Source organism: Apteryx mantelli, chromosome 5 (genome assembly GCF_036417845.1).
Source record: "Apteryx mantelli isolate bAptMan1 chromosome 5, bAptMan1.hap1, whole genome shotgun sequence".
Classification (NCBI taxonomy): Eukaryota; Metazoa; Chordata; class Aves; order Apterygiformes; family Apterygidae; genus Apteryx; species Apteryx mantelli.
In genome coordinates, this window is record NC_089982.1 from 58,579,630 (window position 1) to 58,598,051 (window position 18,422).

At 40.9% G+C, this 18,422-nt stretch overlaps 1 protein-coding gene across 1 annotated transcript in view; it reads right to left on the reverse strand.

Annotated features, from left to right (window-relative positions):
* Nucleotides 1–18,422, reverse strand: part of ATP10D (ATPase phospholipid transporting 10D (putative)) — a 56,289-nt gene continuing 37,867 nt past the window's right edge. The window contains exons 14-23 of the mRNA XM_067298091.1: nt 18,289–18,415; nt 14,761–14,945; nt 12,790–13,099; nt 12,063–12,139; nt 11,409–11,534; nt 10,703–10,903; nt 8,052–8,132; nt 7,702–7,806; nt 6,141–6,328; nt 1–4,791 (exon numbers count right to left, since the gene is read on the reverse strand). Coding sequence (XP_067154192.1) covers nt 4,272–4,791; nt 6,141–6,328; nt 7,702–7,806; nt 8,052–8,132; nt 10,703–10,903; nt 11,409–11,534; nt 12,063–12,139; nt 12,790–13,099; nt 14,761–14,945; nt 18,289–18,415 — 1,920 coding nt within the window. The 3' untranslated portion in view covers nt 1–4,271. The remainder of the gene's footprint in view (nt 4,792–6,140; nt 6,329–7,701; nt 7,807–8,051; nt 8,133–10,702; nt 10,904–11,408; nt 11,535–12,062; nt 12,140–12,789; nt 13,100–14,760; nt 14,946–18,288; nt 18,416–18,422) is intronic.

Genomic DNA, 18,422 nt, shown 5'->3' on the forward strand with positions numbered 1-18,422 from the left:
TCAAACTCCTCTGAACGTATTTTATTATAAGACTTTCCTCAGAAATGTAACTAGTTTTGAAATAACTATCTCCTGGTAACTGGTATGCAGCATTTCAACAACACATGCATATACGGAAATCTGCACCAGCATGCAAAAACTGTTAAAATAGTTAAAATTTGCCTTTTAACTGCAGTCACCTGTATGTTATTCAGGACCATGAGGGAGGGAGTAGAATAACCAGAATAAAACAGGAACAGATAATACAAAACATACTGAAATTTAGCTGTGAGAACATTCCTAAAGCAGTCACCTTCAAACATAGTTCGTTAACTTGTGTTGAGAGCAAAGGTCAGCGTCACCGACGCGGGCAGGCCGGTGTGAGCAGTGCCGGCTCTGCTACCTGTTCCATGGCCTTGTGCTGCAGCCAGCAGGACTGAGAGCAGAAGCACAGCCTGCATTAGCCATTCGGCTCAATCAAACCGTGCTCCAGGTACGGACCAGAGATTGCTCTACTGGGAAAACACTCATTACATAAAGGTGATGGCTGACTGCCACCTGCAATTGTTTAGTGCTGGTGCTGCTGTTTAAAAGTCTTTTTTTCTGTAAATCAAATACTGCACATCAAAACATGAGTTAAAGCTGCTGTAAGTGTAGTTACATATTTTGGGGGGGGAATCTGATGGCTTTTTTTCCTGTTAAACTGACAACCAAAATTTTAAATGATGCCTTTATGGCATCTGGAAGACACCTATGAGATGAGCTTGTTTTCAAAATGGAAAAGTCAGGTCACGTCATGCCTGAGTGCAGATGGACTGCAGAACCAGCAGGGGACTGTGACTTCTCTAATGCTAAAAAATAAACATTCAGCTGTTGGGAAGCGAAGAGCAAGCTAATCACTTGTACCCTTCATCTGGAACCACTTCAGGAAAGGCCAATTAACATTTTGAAGCTTTTGTTAGAGACTCACTACCCTCATTTCCACTTCAGTAAAAAATGGCAGCAGATCACAGGAGATGATAGCCACTGGATTTTTTTCTGTTGTTTCTCCCCCCCAAACCACGACAGATCAGGCTTTGTACAATGGATATTTTTAATCATGTAGACTGCTTGTCAAAGTCTTTTAAAAACATATAATACCTAGGCTATAATGAACAATTTTAAGCAATGCTCACTATTAATGAACCAAAACTCCCAAGGAAAAAAAACAAAAAAGCAAGTGTGTGTAATTTTCTACTTCAACTGGTACAGAAGTACTTAAAATTAGTGATACCATCAGTACAGATGCAGTTTTAGAAGTACCTAAATTTCAAGGCAACCCACAGGACTTACTTAGCATTTTTTAGAGCCAGCTACAGATTTACCAGAGACATAGGTAAGATGGCTTTAGGGCATGAAGCCAGCCTAAGGTCTAACAGATGAGTGCCACTGATGTATCTTGGTGTAGTTATTTTGATGCCATGGCTTGTAGTTGCAGAGGAGTTCAAAGATCTTTCTTTCAAAACTTACAGCTCATGTATGATACATCTGTGAACTCCTGAGATTAAATGATTTTCCTCCACACAATCAGCTGTCAAATCTGCTGATAGGTACTGCAGGTACTGCACCTGCAGCAAAGGTGACAAAAGGGACTCCGAGCCTGACCTCCAAGGAGCGCAGCTCACAGTCCAGTGCTGTAGCCCAAACTGCCTTTTGCACTGACAGAACAGGGAGGCGGCGGAGACCAGCACGCCCTCAAACGGCTGCAGCCAGACTCCGGAGCTCAGCCGTGAGAGCCCGCCCGGGAGTGCTCACCCTACCTCAGCCCCTTACTGACTCCTCAGAAGCACCCAGCCACACAACCACTCCAGCACCAGCGCACACTTGACAACTATTTGGGGTGCCAAAATCTAAGGCTTTGCTTCTCAAAACATCCAACTCAGCTGAAACACAGCTGCCCAACCTGCCTGCTGCCATTAGGCCTCTTTGCAGGAAATAGGGAGAGGGCGGAGGGGGAGCCAGTCTAGTGACTAGCTCACCTCCCTTGTGCCAGGAGAGACACCTGTGACCCTCAGGAGGCCATGACGTCATCGCTAGCCACTTCTTCATTTTTCCCTACCTCCCAGACGGTGCAACAGCAGCAGCAATCCTAGCTCTGTGCACACTCCATATTTCCAAGGAACATGCTCTTTCCTAGATTGTCTCAGCTACAGCTAGACTAGAAACAAGAGGGCTACAGTCCAAAGTGATGAAAAGAAGGAATGAAAGGATGGAAACAGTCTTCACTTGTATCAGTGGTTACTGCAGAGAGAAGACAACAATCTGTTCTCTGTGGCCACAAGTGAGGACAGGCAATAGATTTAAGGTGCAGAAGAAACACAGAGGTGAGACAAAAAAATCCCCAAACTTTATCTTTGAAGGCAGGAGAGCACTGGCCTGGCTTGCTTCTTTGGAGCTCTTTACAACAGGAAAACATTTGCTAGGAATGACAGAGGTAGAGCTGAGCCTGCCTTGGGGCTGTGGAGCAGAGTAGATGACTTCATTGTGTCCCAGCTGGTCTATTTTCCTATGAAAAGCCCTTGTACCAGCTGATCTCCCTGCTAAGCTTGCTGACTGTTTTGCATCTTCTTCTTTGCCACCTCACAGTTTTCATGTTTTGCAGAGAAAACTGAGATGCTTCACTGTAGTCCACTCCTGGCAAAGCGCCTCCCCCAGCAGTTATGCTCCTCTCTTCTCCCCCCTCAGACCTTTCAAAATCTGGACCTTTGAATGATTTTCCCCAATTGCAAAAAACACGAAGATAACTAGCAAATACGCTACAGACAAACATCTAAAAATCACAACCACAAACCAATTTAGGCTCAGCACAATCTCCTAGCGCTTGAATGTCTGCTTTCACTTCAAAGGTTCCAATTAAACACATTTTAGAACTTACCAAAAGTATTTTGTCATATGTTGAACCAAATAAATACAAATATTTGCAAAAATGGCTATCTATCACTGGCTCCACTTACTTACTTACACTTTTTCTTCTACTGGCTAAACAGAAAGGATATTTTTTCTCCTAACTAACACTAACGATGGAGTCAGCCCTAATCACATTCTACCTTTTGAAAACAGAATGATTCTAAACTTTTGGTAACATGTGGTGACCTGCATCTGAATGAACTTAGCATGCCCTCAATATCTGCCCTGCGTAGCAGCAGCTGTCTCAGACCTCACAGAGTTTGTTTAAATTCTTTCAGAGATCTTAAAAGCTGTGGAATATGTAATGTTGATCATCATTGACAAGGAAAACTCATGGTTCAATTAAAAAGCAGAGACCTTGCCCCAAACATGGTGTCTAAAAATAAACACACAAATCTTGGCAATTTGAAAACAGAAAGTTTTAGAAAGAAACATAACAGAAAATGGGCTCAGTACTATTAATTCCTTAGCAGCTACAGTTTGAGGGGAATTGTTTATTTCAACAGGTGCTAGTGGATACAAACGATTTCTTAAATTCCTCCATAAATTGGCCATGTAACTTTCTGGGGGTGGAAGTAAAAAGGAGGCTATATTCTAGACAGTCTAGACTCCACAAACAACCACCTGCATCTCAACCAGCTTTTCTGTGGTGTGCAGAGCAGTGGGAAGCTGGCAGAGGCAGAACATCTCCAAGATATTTATGCAACAGTACTCAAATCTAGGACCTACCTTCTTTTGAACAGCCTTTGCAGACACCAATACTATTTATTATAAAAGAAAGTCTGGAGGAATTTAAAAGCACCTGGGAAAGAAGAGAAATGTCATCAACTTGAGGCTGCTATTTGTAAGAGAAGACCTGAAGGAAGGCTGGAGTTACCTACTACCAAAAACAGAGGATCTTCCAGCAGAGGCATGAGAGCTTAGAGGAAGGAGTTTTACAAAATCTTGCAACAGGCCAACTAATAACACTACATCCCAGCCTTTCCGCTTACTTTATACTTCAGCAAACCATGAATCCTGGGAAACGCGAGGATTTTAGGATAGCAGTGCAAGGCAGCAGGGTGGCTTATGAGAGGGTAGGTCTTATCTGAACTGAATCCTGCAAATCCATCATTCATACAGGGTCCATAACACCAAGAGGCGTTATGCAACATTGCATACTGGAGATAAGCAGTACACAAAGTCAACTGTGTGAAAAGTAAAAAAACCCCAGCCATCTAGATCTTGAACATCTTGATAAATTACTGAAAAACTTTATAAATACAAAAGCTTTTAAGCAAATGCATGCGTCATCTACCTTGTCTGAACAAAACAAAACTACAAGGTAGCACACACCGGCCATGCTGTTAACATTCTGACTTTGTAAAATATGTTAAAGCATCTTGTTCACACAAAGAGGAATTCAAACCTGCTTTGTGAGCTAGAGAAACAGCACTGTTGCCCTCTTCAGACACACACACCGGAACTTTGGCACATGAGTTACCTCCATATGTGTCTGCATTAGTTTCTTTTGATGAATTCAGAAATACAGTTTTTTCAGAGTTCAGGCTGTTTGTATTCCCAGACTCATCCTGAACGCCTGATAAGAAAGAGGCTTTCTCTGCTAAACCATCTCTTGAACAGGGCTGAAAAGGTGTTTTAGATGTTGGCAAAACACTGGCAATGCTTTCTTCCCCCGATGCAGCGCCCTTGGCTGAGCTGGAAGACCCAGAAGTAGCCTGGAACTCCGTCCCACAGTTTACAATGCAGTCATCTTTCCATCTCTTAATTGCTTCCCTCTGCTCCTCAGAGGTCAGTCTGTCAAGGTGCTTGGCTCTCAACACCGGAGACGGAAACAATGTTCCTTGGAGAACTCTCAGCAAATATCTACAAAATAAACAGGGTTTCAAATAAGCTGTCTGGAAGCAGATTCAAAACTGTTTCCAGTAACACTAAAGGAAACCAAATACCATTCACATAAGCCTGAGGCTGCAGCAGTCTCTGGAACACAGGTTTTGCAGGTGCCATTTGGTGAACGTAAACTATCAGGCCAGAAATTACACCAGAACATGTTTTTAAGCTGGCATTTCCAAAGACAGATGCTGATCTCAAGTGCTTCCAACTTTTGTGCTAGACCTGGTACCTCTGCAGACAGGTAACTAACTGCAGCAATGTGCACTTGCAATTTCAGTGGAGGGCCAGAGTCCCGGCAACACTGAAAATGGAGCTTTCTGTGCATAGTGTCAGGCCCCAGAAAATAAGGCATAAAAACCAAGGTCAGTTTAGAGTTTCCCTGGGCCATATTGATCTTCAGTGCAGCTACAATGAGTTAAGAGCTATTGGGGAAAAAAATCAGACCTAGAAAAATTCCTGCTTCAAACCGACAAGTTATCACTGCTGTTTGACACTGATAATAATAGTGTTAAAACCTTGAAAGCCAGGAAGAATAGTCATAGCATCTTTCTAAAATTCCTAACTTTTCTGGGAGCCAGAGTATTCAACAGAAACAAGGAAGAACACAGAGGCAAAGGCCAAGGAAACAACAGCCTCACATGCAGCAAGAGGAATATGGCAATACAAGTGTTGTTCCAGAATGAAACTCCAGGATTAATCCGTATTAGAACTGACCTCACTGGTGGCTGAGGTTGGGCAAAGCTTTTAATCACAGATTTTTTCACTGTTTTATCACAGTGATATAAACGCAAAGCATTTTGACTTATCAGTGAGGTTGAGTTACTTTTACTCTCCCTGTACCAACACCCCAGGAGACTTATAGCCGCTCTGGCTAATTAAAGCTTTTCTCTTTTGTATTTCAGCGATTTGATAGACCTATGCCCGTTTTCATCATGGGACCACTGCTGTCACCTGTGGGTTTTTTCCTTGATTATTTCTGCTGTAATCCTTTGCAAGATGCTGAAAAGTCTCCACTTAGAGGGGAATGTGAGACTGAAGGGTACTCCATGCCTTCTGGCCTAAGGGAGTGACACTGGGATTTTAACTGGAGTTTTCAAGGAGCTGTTCCTCAGAAAGACAGATGTATTTATTGAAATTTACTTTGAGAGCTTGTCACCATATAGCTGTCCTCAAATGGCTTTTTCCTGTGGAGACAGGAAATTGCTTTTACACTGGGGGAGGTGGGAGAGAGACTTCTTATCAGAGAAATTTATAGCATCACTGACTCAAAGAAAATGAATTCATTAATAACAGCAATCTGCAATTATAAAACAGAAACACACCTAGGTAGCAGAGCAACACAAGTAGTCAGAAGGCAAACTAGGTAAAACACTGGGTCTGCCATGTGCTTTTCCATGATCCAATAGGGATTTGATGATGGATTGTATGTTTTGCAGGTCGCCCCAAAAGCCAGAGCGAAGACAAAGTAAAACAGGATGCTGCCAACTATAACTATCGTATGCATCCAAGTCTGCAATTTAGAAAAGGAAACAAATTAGACTTAAGCTGTAAAACCAGAAAGACCCATACATCTGCATGCATATATACATGTATGCACAAACACAAACACGCACACAGACTCTCTCCCTCTTCCTCTGAGGACAGCTTCCTAATGTAACAGATTTGTTCAGAAAGACAGTATTCTTTATATAAAACATTCCCAGGAAGAATAGAACCTTCTTCCTACAGTTTATAGGTAACCCAGCCATGTAATTTTAATTTTTTGGTTCTACTAAATGCATAGCTCTTGATTTCTTTGTGAAAGACTTTATAGTGCCATATAGTGCCTCAGAAGACAACATTATTCACAGGCAACATAGAAAGCCTTCTCAAACAAGCTGAAATAAGATCTTCACGTGACACCACCTTATATAACTTGCTTGAGATGCTGATTAATTGTCCTTCATTTGAGTTTTCTGTAATGCTTTGCCTTAATTTTTTTTAAGTTGGCTATATTAGTTACTATAGAAACAACACTGTCATTGGTTTGACAGCTTGCCCACAATCAAAAACGCCAAACACAGCCCATTTATGTAACATTCTGCTATTCAGAGCATGGATACATTCATGCTACCCATATTTTCCTGAATAAAGACATTCTGTAAGTGCTGCCATGCTCCCACAAGAAGAATAAAAAGACTGGATCACAACTTGTAATTTCATCCATTATGAAACAATTCCAAAAAATCTTTCAAAAGCAAGAGAAAAAGCAAAAGCCATTAACCTGTGTCCTTCTACTTAAAATATTATTGTATTTTCTCTAAAATTATGCCAAATAGGCCAAATATTACCCTTGTAAAGACATTACACTTATCCAAGCTAATGCAGATAATATCAACAAATGCTTTAGCTTATGCAGGCTTAATTAAAAACTGGAATTACAGTTCCATAGCATAATGGTTCTGTTCTGGCAGACCTTTGAATTGCTCATCGTGGCTAGAGAGCAGATCTTCAGCTCCAAGCATTCAAAACCAAGAGTTCACACTGTTGTCTATGGGAGGCAAGCCTTGGGAACTAATGAAAGCTTAGTAGATCACTGGTTGGTTTTGCCCTTTGCTAAACTAAACTGACAGCCCCAAAACAACTGAACTCTACTAAGGCAGGATCCTTCCATTATTTACAAATAATTCTGAAGCCAAATTTTCTCAACTTTAGCCGTAAAAGTAAATCTACTGACTCCAATGACAGCTGCCATAAGGGAGCTCACAAGGTCACACAAACAAAATAGCTAGATTTTGGCCCTTTTATATATATTCTGTTTTGTATATGAAGTTCTTTCCTCTGTTTAATTTTAGTGAGAGTTGTATGCTAAGAATAAACTCTTTAAACAAATGAAGTACTCACCACAGTCTTACTCTCGATGAGCAGGTGAAACAATATTATAAAGACTGCTGCTGTGTTTATAGGGTTTCCAAAGGAAAAAATGTCTATGTCTGAGCCATAATAAGTCTGTAAAGGAAGACAGCAGTCAGTGTAATATATTCTTTACATATCATCCTAACATGCAAAGCAACATGCATAATTTCAGTATTGGACATATTTGCATGCACAAAGTTCGGCCCAATTGCAACAATGCTCCTAGTTGTATACATTTATATATTACAAGTGCAAGCAAAAACTGCATTTTATTCTCTAATTTGCTTGGGTTTTTAATGTGTCAAAATGTATAAATGTATTTCCTATCCAGCACTTACAAAGTAAGGGACAAAAAAGCAAACGAGACTTTGGTAAAAAGCATCCAGCAAGGTTATCCAGAAAGTTGAAGGCAAGTAGGCCTGTAAGATAAAAAGATAATGGCACTGAAACAAGTTGAACAAATTACTGCATCTTTAGTTAGAATTCATTTTGTTTTGGGGAAAAATTATCTGCAGTAGTAATTCCAGTTAGTTTCCCAATCCAAAGGCACCTTCTGTGCTATGAAAATAAGAATAAAGAGCTTGTTCCAGCTAACTGTCAGTATTTAAATCAGGAACCAGATATATGAAACCTGATCTTATAGCTGTCTCTGCTAGAACAGACCAACCAGAGCACAGCTAAGTACCAAGGAAGGAACAAGGCTGGGGGACAATGAATTACCCTAACATCACTGAATGGCAAAGTCTCACTTTCTTCTTCCATCTCCACCCCCTTCTTCTGTTCTTGTATATGTGCTTCTGCCTCTTAATTTGTGCCGGCTGACTCCTCTGTGCAGTTCAAGCACTTCTGTGAGCTACCTTAACTCACTGGAACGTGAGAAAACAATCTGCTGGGATAACACCTTGCCGTTTTAGTGAGCTCTTGGAAGGATGTGATGACAGAGCTGGCATAAGAAAGGGACTGTAACTACCTGTGTGAGAATAGGGGAGGCGATGACAAGGAGCGAGGAAAAGAAAAGGAATGAGCCTTCCCCATTCAGTGGCAGCAAACTGCTATGACAGCTCAGCCACTTGCAAAACCATAGCTGCACGGGCCTTGGCTCAGATATATCCCACCTAACTTCAGGCACTAAACGGAGACACATAGGTGGGTAGTCTAGCTGCACTGGACTCCCCCTACAATTAGTGGAGAGAGATGGGCTCCTCCAAAAAGCCAGTGAGACCCTCCAAGTATTGAACTGCTCTCTGGAGATGGCATGGAAAACTAACTAGTCTTCTCATTCGCCTGTACCAGGGAAGCGCCTCAAATTATTGAGGATGAATCCAAGTCACTGTCTATTTTCATAGCTTGTACAGAGCTGTGCACTTGTGATATGATAGTGCAATATTTATGCTTCTACATCTTTTAAAGCATTTCTCTTCCTTTTACACTGCACTTAATTCAAAGCAGTTATTTCACTGTGCTTCTAAGCAAGAAAGGAAATGATATACTGCTTAATGACTCCAACCACAGAGCAAGACAATGCTGAACTGGACAAAAAAGAAAAACCTCTGATAAAACTAAAAAAAATAAAAAAAAAGGGAGGGGGAGAGAGAGGCAGACAAAAACTATTGTGTAATACAGTAATTCTGATCATGTTGTCTCAAAAACTTCCTCTCAGCTCAGCTAACCAATCTGTGAAAAAAATTACTTATCTTGAAGACCAAAATAAAGGGCCAAATCCTGAGGCCTTTATAACATTTACATAGTCAAAACTCACTCTTTTGAGTTTTGTCTGCTTTGACAAAGCACAGTCCTGCTCCAGTCACTCTAGAGAGGCTCAGATACCAAAGAAGTATCTGGTTTAGTAAAGACATTACAAACCAAATGCTTTAAGTTATTTAAGGGTATGTAAAAAGAAATGCAGAAGCCAACAAACAAACCAACCAACTTGTGTCCTCACTGTATATCCTTCTTTCCCTTCTAAACCAGAGCAAGACTTCTGCTGGGTTATACGGATGAGATTGCACCACTAGTACACAACATGCTGGAGCTCATTAATTTAGTGATATTTGTTACTGAAAGGCTAAAGTCTTAAGGAAAATGTGAGTTTCAGATGAATCATATGCTGACGCTTCTCCTCACTTGGCTACTGGTACCCATTCTGCCCCAGGCTCAGTATGTCACTGCTTTAAACTGTTATAATAAAATTATTATTTTTTTAATTAAAAGTGTTAAAAAAAATGATAAAATTACACTTGAATTCATGCTAAGCAAAGCAGAAACCAGGTAAAAGCTTATTGATTTACATAATTTTGAGTTAGAAACTTTCTTTTCCCAAAATTCCTGTGTTTTTCTGTATTAAAAGTTTTGAGTGAATTTACTTACAAAGCAGAGAGGAAGTACAGTGTCTACAGATGGGAGAAAAGAGCAAGCAGTGAATTCCAGAACACACCTATAAGGGGAAAGGAACCCTGAATGACAGGACTTTCTTGAAGATTATTTGAAAGCTGCAGGAATCTGCTCAAGGTTCTTATCTGTTCCTTATCACTGGGGTAGCTGACCTCCCACATGACAGTGAAAAAACAGTATCTGAAGCCCATATCTTTAATAGTAAGCACAGATGCTCAAAAAGAATGCATTTTGAGGAAGCATGTTGACAGTCAATGAATGAACTGAACATATTGGTAACAATATTTATCTAGTACATTGCTTCACCTGACGTCCTTAATTTCTCTTTCTATCTAAATGCTTCATAAGACTGGGTGTATCACTGAGAAAGAGCCTGCAAAAAAATCTGGAAAAAACAGCTTCTAATTGTGCAAATATTGCACAGGCCTGGATGTTTTTGCAATAAAGAAAGTGGTTTTAAACTTCTTGTTTGACTGATGAGGAAAAAGGTAGGGAGGAAGGTAGGGAGGAAGGGAGGGAGGGAGGGAGAAAGGAAGGAAGGAAGGTTGGTTCAATGCTGACCATTTTAATCTGCTTCAGGCCAAATTCTTTAACCTACCACAGATTTCTGGCTTGTCATGTACAGCTGTGGGAGCTGCATGAGTATCTCTGCAGACACATCTTTGTCCAAGACACCATAGATGATGGGTGGCACCGACGTAAAGAGGAGATTGAAAAAAATCAAGATCCAATAGTCAGTCATTGATGTGCCCGAAAATCCACAGAAGAACTGGTACCAGAACAGGAGATTCACATAGGCCTGAAAAGTCAAAGACGACATGATAAAATGTAACCCATAGTCAAGGTTTTTGAAAGTTGAGAAAGGAAAAGAAAAGATAGATCTTAGGTCTGGTTACAGTAATCTGTAGAAAATTAAGTATAATTGCTGTACAGTCTGTGCCAATCCCACACTTTAAAATTAAACTTGACTAGCAGTCATGTTTAGATTTCAAAAAATGTTGCTGGATACATGTCTTGTTTAAACAGTCACTCTGCCACCACATTATTAACGCCTGTTACCTACTTTTTAAGCAAAACAGACAATGGCTATCTGAACACATGTGGAGTGGTAAACTCAACCCAGGGAATAGGAGTGGACTGTGGTCTCTGCAGATGCAAATGGAAAACTAAGTTGTCTGATGTATGCTCTTTGTTTCTTTTTGAACCCATAACAGAAACTAAAAAAGAATATGAAGCCAAACCAAAACCTTCAACATTCTCCAATCAGCAAACTGTGATTTCCCTGGGATGGCACAGCTACATACCATGTTCTTGTAGAAGAAGTATAGAACCATGTTGGTAAGTCTGGTATAGCACCAGTGACCGTGGACAAGCAGCAGCTTTCTTAGGTGTCTAAACTGAGAAACTGCAAAATCACTCGCCATCACAGCCTGCAGCACACATGAAGGAAAGGATATGTTGTATCCAAACAATTAAAGATGAGCTTCAAACACAGGCAAGTGGGCAACTTAGGTACTACTGGAAATCCTTATTTTCTGATTTGTTGTGCACAGCACTTACACTCTTACCCTCATTCAGATCTGAGCCCCTCTGTACAATATTTTACACTGATGCAACTCAGTCCAACACAACATATGCAGGAACAAGGCTGCCTACCTTTATGTTTAACCCACCAATCCACAAAAGTCACTGATGCTTGGGCTGCTTGTTTCCTGCCAGCAGGCAAGTAACTGGGAGTTCGGTGACAGGCAACAAGCTCTTTTATTTGGCGTCTGAACCCCTGCAGCATTCAACTTCTGAGAGCTCCTGGAAGAGCGCTGAGGCCTGGGCATGAGCTCAGGATGCAAACTCCCCCGTATGCAGTAATGGACTGTGGAGCCACTGGGCCTCCAGGGTAAACTCTGAACAGATTTAAAACAGAGTCTGATGTCATTTGCAGCTGTCTTTGTATACACTACCTGCATGCCTTCTTGGCCTGAGATCCCCACACCAGTGTCAGCCATCTGGATCATACTGACATCATTGGCACCATCACCTTTAGAGAAAAGAGAAGAAGAAAAAAATCAAAACGAATCTTTCTTATTTGGAATGCAAACTGGAGGCAGCTTTGTTGGCTGTCATATTGTCATGTAAGCGGCAGGAAAAGACAAATATACTAGAACACCACAGAGATTAAGGAAAATTATTTTTGTGGCCAACAGTGCAGACTATGGAAAACTCTAAGGAGAGCAGGAGTAGTATGTGGAAGGTCTGACTGAATAGAGGAATAATCTCCACACTGATATTAGCTGTTCCTTCTCTCAGAATCTAGTCAGTATGCTGGAAAAGAAAATACGGATGTTTTACATCACAGTCAGTCATCTCTCCTCTACCTCAGTATTTTAGGGGGTTTGTGATGGAGAATGACAATGGGAAAATCCCCTCACTTGCCCATCCAAACATGTCATACAGCACTGTGCATGAGTACTCCTGTTCTTGTTGTGTTAGAAGATCACCATGAGTCAATTTATGGCCCAAACTTGCTAGCTCAGAAGAGTAACATCATCTTATGCCAGAGACAACTACGACTCAAAGGATTACCTTCCTGTGTAAGTAAATTTTATTACAGACATTAATAAAAATATAGCAGAGGAGAAACTGGCTTCTATGTCTTTCCAGAGAAAAGAAGGTAACCAGGGGACTCACCTACAGCTAATGTCATTGCCTTTAGCTTATTTCGCACCAGTCTGACCAGAACACTCTTCTGCAGTGGTGTGGCTCGGCAGCAGACTACAGCCCGACATTTTTCTGTGAGTTCCAGGAAAGTATTCTGTAGACTGTCATGAAGGACATGCTCTAAAGTCTTTCCATCAATAACCAGGCCTGCACTGAGCCCTGGAGCTTGGGTGGATGGACTTGCAGAGAAATTTCGAAGTTTCTGACTGTCTTTTTTTTTGGCAGAATTAGTTTTCTGGATGCCTTCTAAAATTCCATTCATCACCAAGGCACAGGCATCCTAATTAAAGACAAGAGAAAGGCAACTTACTAAAATGTTGTTTGTATTCTGGCTCCCTTTCCAATTTATAAACTACATATGGAGAAAAGGTCAAATGCTGGCCTTGTATAGCAGTTCACTTGCTTCAGCAGGACTAAGATTTGGGGCTGAATGACCCTTTAAAATCAGAAAGGGTGCAGTTGCTAAATGGGCCCATTACCAATGGGTGATGTTTCTAAAATGGGCCCATGATTTAACCTTGCTTAAGTATATTCGCTTGGGTATTGTACGAAGCGGAGGGAAAACACTGAGGCACACCAGTTTACAGACTATCAGAAAAACAATCCTTAAGGTTTCTACAACATAAATATAGCTTTGGTACAAGCCTTTTGCTCTCTACATTTGTTTTGTGTGGCATGCAAAGCCAAAGGAGCATTTCAAATCAGTGTATAGGTGAGCTGCAAAAGATTCTAACTGGCCTTGCGCAATTTTTTACCTTGTCAGAATCAATAAAAGACGCTCAAAAGATTTTTCCTAACAATATACATACTATGTGTGATACATTAAAAAAATTACACATTTTTAAGTCTTTGGTTATTTTACTTTGAAATTGCAACAGTAACAGATCCTGTCTACTTTTGATTTCACAGCCCAGTTCTAGGGAGAAAAAGCACTTTTGTAAAAGGGCCTCAGTTCTCACTGTTAACAAAGACACCCTTTGTCCAAGTTATTGAGGCAAAGTGGAAGGCAAAAAGTATTAACAAAAATCAAATACTTTCCCCAAACACAATTGGACTAAAAATACTTTCTTCTTCAATTTATTTTCCCAACAGTTATCGCTGGCCACACAATCTTCTAGGGTGGACACAACTTAAATTGCTTGTAAAGAAGGAAAACATTCTTAGAAAAATCTTCTGGTCCTTTACAGAAGAAGTCTCAAATTTCATGTCTCTGCTCTGAGCAATTTTTAATTTTGCTCTTGAGAAAACCAAAACTGATAAATTAAAATTTGAAAAGCAGCTAGTTATAAACATCAACAAAAGGGCAAAACTAGCAAGTAGGATTAAACTTGCCACCCAAAACATCAGCAGCTTACCAGTCTTTACCACCTGACTCAACTATTGGGTGGGAGAGGAAAGCTTTTTCTCTATTAAAATTGTTGGTAGATTAATTGTCTCAAAAACTGTGTGCAATGCATTTTAATGAGACAATTCCTTGTATATTTATGCAAGTCAAGCAGGACTGAGGGAAGATATGACACAAAGCAGGACAAAATTTTAACTCAATACAATTTCCATGACAGTAATTCTTATATTGCTAATATGCTGTAACTCGCAGCCTTCTGAAATCTCTAATAACATATGAAATATGTCAACTCTCTAATCTATCATGAAGAGAAATTAAGCAGTCTACCCAGTTAAAATAGTCGATGATCATTTAGGGACTGTATGCAAAGAAACAGATGTTACACACATACAAAATATTTCACCCACAGGGAGGCAAACTGTCAGTTTTCTAGCATTTTGGTATTCTAAGAAATCATGACACCTTTTGTCAGATGGGAAAACAGAGGATATTTTATTTTTCCATATAGTCCTGTAGTATAGCCTGAGTGTATTTCTCAGCAAAAAAAAAAAACAAAAAACAAAAAACCTCGAGGAAAAGTGTAATTTTTGACTCACTCTACTTTGTGATTTGAGAGTGAAGATTTTGTCATCTGGCTCCAGCAGTCTACAAGCATAGGCAATGTTGACAGCTGTCTCTCCCTTGTCACCTGTCAGCATCCATATTTTTATTCCTGCTTTCCGTAATGCCTGTATGGTCTCTGGAACACCCTCTTGCAGGCGATCTTCAATGCCAGTGGCACCTTAATTTAGACAGGCAAAAGGGTTAGTGCCACCGTATTTCCAAAACCAACAGGCTACAAGAATGACAGGACAGGACAGTCTTTTGTGTGTATCAGCACCCCAGAACAGACACCCTACTGTGAGACACTTGGGCAGAGGAATGCCTCCATTCCTTAACCTTTCTGTCCCAAAGCCCAGCACATGCCTGATCACTGACACATAACTGTCCTTAAAGCTTACAGCCCCAGCGGCCTCCAACTCTTTACAAGACCCTTTTAAGCCAACCTTTTTCCATCCCAGTTGTCTCATCCCACAGTGTCTAGAATCCCAACCCTGCTCAGTATCTCCCAGTCACCCCAATGTATTGCAGACCCCCAGACTTTTCATGACAGGTATACTCCATTATTCCCATCCCCTCCAACTTCAGTCTATTCCAAACCTTCTTTTCATGTATCACCCTGATCTTTCCTATCTTAAGCCCTGCTTCTCTTCCTTATTCTCAGCCCTACTCCTAGCTGAATTCTCCACACCTCTTGTCCCAAGTGCCCACCTCTTCCACAGCAAAATCCCATCTTTTTGCATATATTTTCACATATTGTTGCAAAGTTCTCCCATTCATCAAGAAGTTTCTCAGTCCCTCATAGCTGCAGTATACCTTGTCCTCGGTCCCTCCAATACATCGCACTAAACTAAGAAAGCGTTATGCCCTTCCTCCTGCTAGCACTGCAGAACTATTTCCCCACAGGGAGGAAGCACCCACTCTAACCCCCTCTCCACCATCATCACCACTGCCTACTTCGGACAGACGAAGTTGCCCCTCCCTTGGTTCTCTTGGTTCTCCTTCCAGGGCCCCTATGCTGGCAGGGATTTCAGAAGCCTGGAGAACAGCTACTCTTGTCAAAATATTCCCCCAGACAAGGATCAGAGTACAGGAAATGGACGTGTGTATAAGGAAAAAAACAAACAAACAAAAAAAACAAACTAAAATCCCCCAAAAGAGGCAAATCTGAGAAGGATAAAAAAAATGGAGAAAATGCTATCTTTGATCAGCTTACCACTCTTACATGCATTATATACCATATTATATTATATTACCACTCAATACGCAAGACAGTATTATGTTGTATCTTAGCAGATTACAGAAAGAATTTCAATAAAATAGACAGGGACTTTAATACAGTCACATCCTCTCTTCTGGTCTGCACAACAGGTAGAACTGTGTCCCTAAAACCAACTTATAAAATCTTCTATTCTGCTGACAGTGAGGTTAACATGACATCAGCATAAAGCAGAACCATCTCTGAAAAGCAGAAATGCCAGTGATTTAGTATGGCAGAAGACATTTTTATGGATTGTTCACAACACAAATGGTACTAAATCATAACCAGGGGTTTGGCTTGTGGGATGCTCGGGCTAAGAGAGTTTCTCAGAAACTTCAGCCAATTGCATCTAGTTCATTCTAAGAGACAAATAATTAAAAAATTCACAATAAAGTTTTCCCTGTTAGTGTGTTTCTAGTGACCAATTCTAGTGAGCAATTTCCCTATAAAGGGCTGACTGTGATATGGTGATGGATAAGGGCCACAAGGTCAGGCTAACTTCAGATGCTACAGTACGGATTCCTGCAGTAAGTAGCTGCCACCTCGGCACAGAGCTCATGGCCACCGGTCACCTGGAAGAAGATAACCTCCAGGTCCTTGCTCTGCATTCTGCTCACACTTTGATGTAAGCCAAAAGTCAAAGTCAAAAAAAAAAAAAAAAAGAAAGAGAGACAGGGAGGAAGATGCAGAAATGTATTTGAGGCAAACTTCTCTGACAGACATGTAATACCAGACAACAAGGGAAGGGAGAAACAAGTTGTTGTTTGGACTTGGGCACTCTATACACTTAACACTCCCCTTTCTGAGGTATTTGATTACTTCTTAATCCAACAGAAGCTAGTTTCAGTACGTATACTGCAAAAAAACAGATCTGTGCTCAGCTGATGAGCACTGTGGGCTAGGATTATTCTTTCCAGAAATAGTTTTCCATTCAGTTGAAGGTCTGGGGCTTCATATATATCCACATGGATTTCATACCTGCCTACGCAATGGACTACAAAACCACCGCTAGCCTCTCCATGATCCTGGCAATACTGAGATGATTTGAATTTTTGCTTGTCATTCTTTGAGGACAAAGTCTCTTCATTTCTCAGTCCTAAGAGCACAGTCAGAGAATTACAGCTGCAGCTACACTGGATAATAGTTATTAAAAAAGCAAAGGAAAGCTTAGAGAAGCAGAATGAGAAGTGCTGTAAGTACTTCTGCTCTGCAGATCACAGTATACACATGCCCCAGGCAGTGGTAACTAAGCTAGCACAGGTATTGAAGCAAGCACCTTGGCAGTATGAAGCCATTTACCTTTTTTATTCTTACCCCCATCTAAAGCTAGGGCCAACCATTATTGCCCACTGTCCCACCAAAGACGAGATGTGCAAAAATGCCTCTGGCTGCAGGACGGCAGGCCTCCAAAGCAACTAGATCTCCCTCTGCTGACTTTCCAGTGCATAAGTGTGCCTGTACTATGCATCATCCCTTAAAACTACACCAGCTAGTACTGCCCTGGCTTCTCTCCAGAGACTGAAGCCAGCAATCCCAGAGTTCCTTTCAGTATCAAGGATTATGCTATTTGTCATGAGCAGGGGCAGCACAAAAGTAGCTTTCCAGACAAATGGATCTGTCTCTCTTTGGCTTCTAGTAGCAGCTGTCTTTACCACCACAGTCAAAGCTTTGTACTTTGTTGTCCAAATGTCATTTGCTGGGCAGTTCTCTAGAGCTATTATCCCAGACTGCCAACAGTTTACCTCTTACACATCTATACCAAACACTTGTCATTTTGTTTTGACTTCCCAATTTCTGCACAGCTGAATGACCATCAGAGGGATGGTTCCTGCAGAAGCATATCTAACTTCTTATCTCCATGCAAGTACAGGCAGACATGGCACCAGCATACCTGCCACGCCAGTAATGTAACAGTGACTGAAAACATGTCCAGAAGTGGGATCCCTGCAAATCTTTTTTCAGGCAGGCTTGTGATTTGTTACTATCATTTAACAGGATTATGATGACACTCAAACACTCTAGTGAGCACAAAAATCAGTAAAACTTTGTCCTTTACAAACAACAGAACATGAACTGCCTTCAGTGGGTTTTGCAACTAATAGCAACTTACCAGCAAGGTTTAAGAAAATTCAGGAGTGGCAGTAAATTCTAGATCTGCAGAAAACTGTTTTATGCAAATCAGGTTAGCACAGCTCTTTCTGGGTAAATTCAGAGTATAACTGTTATAAGGGGTCTCCTGTGAGTTAAAGCATTTTCTACCTACCAAGCAAAGTTAGTTTGGTCTCAAGCCTGATGGCAGATTCAAGCAGCAGCTCCTCCCTATTGTCAATACTGGTTTCTGCTAAAAAATGAAGATTTAACCACTCTGCATATTCTGCATTACTCATCACCTATAGA